General features: G+C 41.0%; 3 protein-coding genes across 3 annotated transcripts; all 3 read left to right on the top strand.

Moving 5' to 3' along the window:
* Window positions 1-2,393: 2,393 nt before the first annotated feature.
* On the top strand, window positions 2,394-3,845 carry LOC117315298 (uncharacterized protein K02A2.6-like). Its single transcript, XM_033869445.1, has one exon. It carries the CDS (start codon window positions 2,394-2,396, stop codon window positions 3,843-3,845), a length of 1,452 nt encoding a protein of 483 aa, XP_033725336.1.
* Window positions 3,846-3,972: 127 nt separating this feature from the next.
* LOC117315297 (uncharacterized protein K02A2.6-like) lies at window positions 3,973-5,307 on the top strand. Its single transcript, XM_033869444.1, has one exon. It carries the CDS (start codon window positions 3,973-3,975, stop codon window positions 5,305-5,307), a length of 1,335 nt encoding a protein of 444 aa, XP_033725335.1.
* Window positions 5,308-6,601: 1,294 nt separating this feature from the next.
* LOC117315295 (uncharacterized protein K02A2.6-like) lies at window positions 6,602-7,483 on the top strand. Its single transcript, XM_033869443.1, has one exon. It carries the CDS (start codon window positions 6,602-6,604, stop codon window positions 7,481-7,483), a length of 882 nt encoding a protein of 293 aa, XP_033725334.1.
* The last annotated feature ends 1,025 nt before the right edge of the window (window positions 7,484-8,508 follow it).

Here is an 8,508-nt window from a genome sequence, read left to right as displayed (position 1 = left end):
ACTCAAAGGGTTGTTCTGTTCAAAAGACACACTGAATACAAATTAAATTAAGAATGCTTTAATGTTTGGACATTTTAAAAGTTACAGTTTTTAAAATAGACAGACGGTGGTGGTGAAAAGGCCTCCTTTACTGCTTTACCATAAACCAATCATAATTCTAATTGACATTTTTGAATTTAAACTATTATCAGGATTTATATTGTTAGGAATCAAAATAGACAATTTGTTTTGATATGTAGTTTCTACTAAACATCACAACCTGGTCAACTAGGGGAAAGGGCAATGGTTAAGTGACAGTCATCTACTACTGTATACAAACTGAATGCAGACGTCCCGATCACGTTGACTGCTATGCTTAAGATGTACGTCGCAGGAGTGCTTGTTTCCCATTCTGAAAATAAAATGCCTTTATCAATTTCTATATTTCTGTTCAAGGTTTCAGATCCCTAAAAGTTTCTTAAATTTGCTGTAATGAACAGTTGTAATTCCGGACTGCATCCGGATCCTTTTATTGTGTTATTAAACTATGCCACGCAAGGCATTATGGGTAGTCAATAAAAATCTTTAATGGCAGCATGGCGGTCTCTGATTCTTTGATAGAAAAATACAACATATCTGGCGACGAGGAATGAAACGGACTCATGCAATGAAGAAAAGAACTCATAAATAGTGTGCAATCAACGCCAGGACGTCAAAATAAACTGTCAAAAAAGTGAGCTACTTATCAGAAGCGGTGTCAGCGTTGACCTTTCTCGATCACTGTAAAACCTCGTGTTTTGGGGAAATTTGTCAACTCTTGTGCTCCTATTCATATAGTTCATCATGGCAGGAAGGATAGGTCGTATTGACATTTTCGATAGCTCCATTGAAACATGGGACAGCTACAGTGAACGTCTAGAGCAACATTTTGTTTGTAATGGGATTAAAGATGTACAGAAAGTCCCAGCGTTATTGAGTTTAGTCGGCGGCTCGACATATTCGTTATTACGAGGGTTAACAGCACCAGATAACCCTGCTATAAAAACATTTGACGACTTAGTAACCATACTGAAAAATCATCTGAGCCCAAAGCCTTTAGTTATCGCTGAATGGTTCAAGTTCCACAAAAGAGAGCAGAGAGAGGGAGAAAGTATTCGTGAGTACATAGCTGCAATTAGGAAATTAGTTGAATATTGTGAATTCGCTGATAACTTGAATGATTCGTTAAGAGACCGTTTAGTCTGTGGTTTGAGATCAGAACAGATACAAAAGAAACTGTTATCAGAGGCTACGTTGACTCTCGATACCGCAAGCACTAAAGCCTTAGCCATGGAGACAGCAGCTCGAGATGACCATGAATTAAGAACTGGAGCCACAGCAACTGTCCATAAAGTTTCAACAAAACAGTACCCGAAATCAAATCCAAAGGAAAATAAAAAATGTTTTCGTTGTAATGGTTTACATTACCCAAACCAATGCTATTTCAAGGACAAAGAATGTTTTGGTTGTCCCAAAACTGGACACTGTAAAAAGATTTGTAAACAAAAGAAGGGAAACAAGGTTAACATGGTTACAGAAGAGACTGATGATGATTATATAGCATCTCTGGAAGTTATGTCGGTTACAAAGACAAAACATGATGCTATTATAGTAAAGCCAAAGTTGAACGGTGTAGAGGTTGAAATGGAATTAGACACTGGGGCAGCAGTTTCAGTTATGTCACAGAAGTCCTTTGAGAATCACTTTCCAGGACGGTTGAAGACCTTGACACATTCTGATGTGTGTTTAAAGACATATTCAGGTGAGAGACTGAAGCCATTAGGTGTGGCGGATATGAAGGTAGAGTACAATGACCAATGTAAAAATTTACCTATGTATGTCGTACAAAAAGGTGGACCAACGCTATTCGGACGCGAGTGGCTGAAAAGTATTACATTGGACTGGCCTTCTGTCAAATCTGTGTCAGTAAGGCGCGAGGAAAAACATCGCGAAACAAGTGATATTGCGGAACACACCAAACCAGCTAATCAACTACAGACAATTTTGGACAAATACAAGGATGTATTTGGAGATGACCTAGGAACTGTCAAGGGGGTCAAGGCCAAGCTTAACCTGAAGGATGACGCAACACCGAAATTTTGCAAGCCAAGACCTGTACCATATGCTATTCGTCCAAAGGTCGAAGCCGAGATTGATAATCTTGTGGAGAATGGTATCTAAGCCAAGGTAAACTATAGTGAGTGGGCGACTCCTATCGTGCCAGTGGTCAAGAAATCTGGGAAAATACGTCTTTGTGGAGATTACAAAGTTATGGTCAATCCGGTCTTAGAGATTGATCAGTATCCTCTTCCGAGAATCGAGGATATCTTCGCAGCGCTTAGTGGGGGGGAAGCACTATACGCATCATTGATGACATGATCATTACGGGCAAGACGACTGGGGAACACCTTCAGAATGTGAGTTGTGTGTTGGAAAGACTTCAACAGTACGGTCTGAGGGCAAATTTAGAAAAATGTGAATTTTTCAAGAACCGGATTTCTTTCTGTGGACATGAAATTGACAGTGATGGGCTTCACAAAACACAAGAAAAAACTGAGGTAGTGTTAAAGGCTCCTGAACCAACAAATACTACAGAACTGCGATCATTCCTTGGAATCGTGAACTACTGTGGTCGGTTTATGAAAAACCTCTCAGCAACACTGCACCCATTACATCAGTTGTTACAGAAGGACTGTAAGTGGCAATGGAATGAGGAATGTCAAAATGCGTTTGAGGAGGTGAAGAATATGGTCACATCGAAGGAAGTGCTGACACATTATGATCCGACACTACCGCTGAGAGTAGCAAGTAATGCTTCTCCGAAAGGATTAGGGGCTGTACTATCTCATGTTATGGCTGATGGAAGTGAGCGACCCATCGCGTACGCATCACGTTCCTTGAATGAAGCTGAAAGAAATTATGCGCAAATCGACAAGGAAGCTTTGGGAATAGTGTGGGCAGTGAAACGGTTTCACACATACTTATTTGGACGTCACTTCACCATGATAACAGATCACCAGCCCTTAGTATCCATATTTAGTCCGCGTAAAGGGATATCGACGACATCGGCAGCACGACTGCAGCGATACGCCTTATTTCTCGCAGGATACGATTACGCGATCGAGTACAAAAACACAAAGCGACATGGTAACGCAGACAGTCTTTCGCGTATGCCAGTGGAGACAGAGAACGAGACGGAAGTGGAAGAACTTGAGGCTGTGTCATTGTTGAATTTGTCGCAATTTGAGACACTTCCGGTTACGCACGACCAGGTGAGACGTGACACACTTCGAGACCTAGTTTTGTCATCAGTGTATGAATGTGTTATGTCGGGTTGGAACCCAGACAACCGTAATAGCAAGACGGAAGCCTATTTCACCAGGAAAACCGAGTTGACTGTACAACAAGGATGTCTTCTGTGGGGAATTCGGGTGAGAATTCCACCCAGGCTACGTAAACGAGTGCTCGATGAACTGCATTCGGGACACATCGGCGTAGTGAAAATGAAAGCATTAGCCAGGAGCTACACATGGTGGCCTGGTATTGACAAGGAGATTGAGTCAATGACCAAAAGTTGTAATAGTTGTCAAAATGTGAAACATGCACCACCTGCGGCTCCGATACACCCGTGGGAATGGCCATCCCAGCCATGGAGTCGCGTTTACATAGATTTCGCAGGACCATATCTCGGATCAATGTTTTTTGTAATGGTAGACGCCAACTCGAAGTGGCCAGAGGTTATCCAGATGAAGACAACCACTTCTGAGAAAATCATCGAGGTCCTACGCACCATTTTTGCCAGGAATGGAATTCCGAGACAGTTGTAAAGACTGTGAATACGGAAATTTGAAAGAGGGTATCTTGAAAGATAAGATTGTAGAAGGAATAAAGAATGATACACTGAGGGCTAGATTGCTGAGAGAACGTAACCTTGATCTACAGAAGTGTATTGATATGTGTAAAGCAGCCGAATCGACAGAGAAACATATGAAAACCTTGTCGTTATCAGAAAATCCAGAACATGTAGATACAGTGAGCCGAAAATATGCTTCAAACAGGGGTAGGAGTAAATACAGGAACACAGGAGACCGAGGACGTGGATTGTCATCACACAGAGAGAAATCCCAACCTGCTACTCAGTCTACTTATTCGTATTGTGCTACAACACATCCAAGAGGAGCTTGTCCTGCAAAAGGAAGGACATGTCGCGCATGCGGTAAGGTAAATCATTTCGCGAAAGCTTGTTTTTCTACGAAAACTCCAAAACCGAGCACGAGAAACAAAAAGGTAATGAGTGTCGAGGAACATGAACTGTTTATTGACTCTGTAGATTCTAAACATACCCAAGAGTCGTGGATGGCACCATTACAGGTCAACGGTAACATCATACCATTAAAGCTAGATACCGGTGCTGATGTAAATGTTTTACCTATGACCGATTTTGAGAAGCTACCTAGTAGACCAAGATTACACAAGTCTGATGTAAGGTTAAAGGCATACAACGCAGGAGCTATTCCAGTATCTGGTCAGGTTATTTTTACTATATCACACAAGGGACATGACTACAAAACTATGTTCATAGTAAGCCCAGAAAATGTGAAACCAATTATTGGCAGAAAAAGTTGTGAAACCTTAGGACTTATTAAACTGGTCTTGGCTGTAGAACAGGAACACAAAAACATAGAACCACTTGACAAATCAACAGTTGAAACAGAGTACTCAGATCTGTTTACTGGCTTAGGCTGTTTACCGGACAAAGTGAAAATAGAACTAAAGTCTGATGCGGAACCTGTGGTAGAGGCGTGTAGGAAAATACCGTTCCCGTTACACGACCAGTTGAAGGTGGAGCTGGATTATATGGAGAAAATGAATGTGATTCAGAAAATAGAGAAACCAGTTGAGTGGGTCAACTCTCTAGTGGTCGTACACAAACCCAATGGGAAATTGCGTGTCTGTTTAGATCCCAGGAATTTAAATAAATTTATCAAACGTGAACACTATAAACTCCCAACTAGAGAAGAGATTATGTCCAGATTTGAAGGAGCAACCATTTTCTCAAAACTTGATGCTGCAAGTGGATTTTGGCAAATCCAGTTGGAGGATGAAAGTGCAGATTTATGTACATTGATCACCCCATTCGGAAGGTATCGGTTCAATAGGCTTCCCTTTGGAATCAGCAGCGCGCCCGAGATATACCATCGGATTATACACAACCTATTTGAGGATATACCAGGAGTTGACACTTCCATGGATGACATCATCATATGGGGAAAGAACAGACGAACATGATGAACGTGTACGGGCTGTGCTTCAAAAAGCTAGAAACTCAAATCTAAAGTTGAACAAGGAGAAATGTGAAATAGGCGTCAACAGCTTAACATTCCTTGGAGACACAATCACCTCAGAAGGGGTTAAGCCGTATCCGCGTAAAGTTTAAGCAATTGTTGACATGGAGAGACCTACAAACAGGAAAGAGCTACAAAGATTTCTTGGCATGGTGAATTATCTTGCAAGATTCATCAAAGACTTGTCGAGGAGAACAGAACCACTTCGAAAAATTCTGTTGGTAAAGAATGTATGGCAATGGAATCCTGAACAGGAGGCAGCTTTCAATAAACTCAAAGATCTAATCTCGCAGGAACCAATCCTAAAATTCTATGATCCAGACCGTGAAATCAGGATATCATGTGACGCATCACAGCTGGGATTAGGAGCCGTACTCCTACAAAAACATGGCAATGACTGGTGTCCAGTAGCCTACGCATCCAGGTCAGTTACTGATTGTGAAAGCAGATATGCCAACATTGAGCGAGAAACACTCGGATTGACTTTTGCATGTGAGCGCTTTCACCAATATATCTATGGCAGATCCTTTGAAGTAGAGACAGATCACAGGCCATTGGTCGCTATCTTTAGTAAATCGTACAATGATTGTCCCCCCAGGATACAGAGACTGAAGCTTAGATTACAGAAGTATGACTTCACATTATTTCACACGCCAGGAAAAATAATGTACATGGCAGATACATTATCCAGAGCACCTGTGAAGGGAGATAACTCTAACTCGCTTGATGATGAAGCTGAGATATTTGTGAATGCAGTGTACGAGTCCTTGCCAGTGTCAGGAGTTAGACGAGAGGAACTCGTAGAATCTACTCAGTCAGATGAAACCTTAAAGAAATTGTCTGAAGTTATCACTGCTGGTTGGCCAGAAACACAACATGAATGTCCGTCTGAACTGAAACCGTATTGGACATTTCGTGAGGAACTATCTGTCATTAATGGCTTGATCTTGAAAGGAACACGCATTGTTGTACCTAATGACATGCGTACTGCTATGCTTAAGAAGATTCATCATGGTCACTTGGGTCGCGAGAAGTGTAAAAAACCGCGCCAGGCAAGTTGTTTATTGGCCAAATATGAACTTTGACATAGATCATATTGTGGATAATTGTGAGGTTTGCAGAAAATACAACCCAACCCAACCGTCTGAACCGTTGATACCTCATGCGATAGCAGATTCTCCATGGGAAAAAATATCAACAGATTTGTTCTCGTTTGCTGGAAAAAAAACTACATCGTGATGTGTGATACTTTCTCAAATTACCCAGAGGTCCTAACATTGTCAAGTCAGACTACACATTCTGTTATTCAAGCACACAAAAGTGTTTTCGCGAGACATGGCGTCCCAAAAGTAGTTGTCAGTGATCATGGTCCATGTTATAGCAGCAGAGAATTCAAAGATTTTGCGTTTGAGTGGAATTTTCAACATGTGACTAGCAGTCCACGCTATCCACAGTCAAACGGACTCTCTAAAAGAACCGTTCAAACTGTCAAAAATATGTTCAAAAAATGCAAGGAAAGTGGAGAAGACGTCAACATGGCATTGTTAGTCTACAGAAGTACACCTATGGATAATGGAAAATCCCCTGCTGAAATGTTGATGCGAAGAGAACTTGTGTCAAACTTACCTTCGAGTGAACTCAAGGATAAAGCTAAACACCCTGATATTAAACTCTGGAGAAATCAACAGAAAATGAAACAAAAGCATTTCTATGACAACCGTAACCATGTTAAAGCATTGACCACATTGGATCGTGGGAACCAGGTACTCATTCAAGATTCAAATGGTTATTGGAAAGACCATGCTACAGTTGTGGGAAAAGTGAATCCTAGGTCATATATCGTCCAAGGGAATCAAGGAGTTTGTTACAGAAGGAACAGACGTCACCTGAAAAAAGTGTTGTTCCAGAAGGAAACACCGTCTTCAGATGTATATACTGAATTTTATGGAAATGGTCAAAATTCTGATGATTCTGAGCTGATTGAGAACTATGAATCAACATCAAACACTAGAATTGAACCCAAAACCTCATCTAGTGTCCAGGAACCTGCTGGATTGTGCTTCAGAACCAGTTCCGGAAGAGTTGTGAAAAGACCTGATCGATTAATTGAAACTGTGTAATTATATCGGTGTTCCGTGGAATTAAGAAGTTACGATAAGAGTTATGTTTCCATTATATGAACTGTAATGAAACAAACACTGATAATTATAGTTCTATTCGTTTTTTCTTTATTTCAAGAGTTAATCTCTTGCATGGACTTGGTTAAAACTGAGTCAAAGATATTATTGTCTTTATCATTAGGTAAATGATAATTTAATTGCTTAAAGCTAGTTAATAATCATGTTGTGAAAGTGTCCATCCTATGTTTTGTGTTTGGCGACTTTAAAGTTAATTCCTTTAAGTGTGGGGATGTAATGATAATGTATAGTATAGTCTATCAGGTTTGATCCGGATCCTTTTCCGTCATTATATCCGGATATTAGTATTCCCCTAAAAAACCCGGATGTCGCCGCCATATGTGAAACACATGTAACTTGAAGTTAATACAAGAAATTACACTTTATTACTTATATGAATAGTTCATTATCTTCACACCGGTGACGTTACAACTACTTGGTTTGTTTTATCGTTGTTTAATATGCATGCGTGTAGTGTGTACGTATGTGTGTTTTGGAAGGTTGTGGTATGTTCGTGTTAAATCCTCCTGTGATAGTCCAGAACTTTCACCGATTTAAAGTGCTACCTCATAGAGGCATACTGCCGAAGACACCCGGCAGCACACCCCACACGGTCACATTATACTGACAACGGGCGAACCAGTCGTCCCACTCCCAATATGCTGAGCGCTAAGCAGAAGGAGCAACTACCATTTTTAAGACTCTGGTATGTCCCGGCCAGGGGACAGAAACCAAAGCCTTCCTCACAGTGGCGAACGCTCAACTAAAGACCAAAAGTGAGGCATTGCCAAGGGAGACATTCAGAAGAGAAAGTTGTTCAGAAAGAAGAGAAAAGATCCCAAATTTAGTCGTCTCTTACCATCTTGCAATGGGGGCAGCAGGTACAATTCTTACGCCCTACCTGCAGGGCAAAAACAAATAAAACCAAGCCAAACCAATCACCTGACAGTCCTGATATATAGTTACAA

Source organism: Pecten maximus, chromosome 17 (genome assembly GCF_902652985.1).
Source record: "Pecten maximus chromosome 17, xPecMax1.1, whole genome shotgun sequence".
Lineage (NCBI taxonomy): Eukaryota > Metazoa > Mollusca > Bivalvia > Pectinida > Pectinidae > Pecten > Pecten maximus.
Note: the sequence above shows the minus strand (reverse complement) of the source record. Positions and strands in the feature narration are given on the sequence as shown.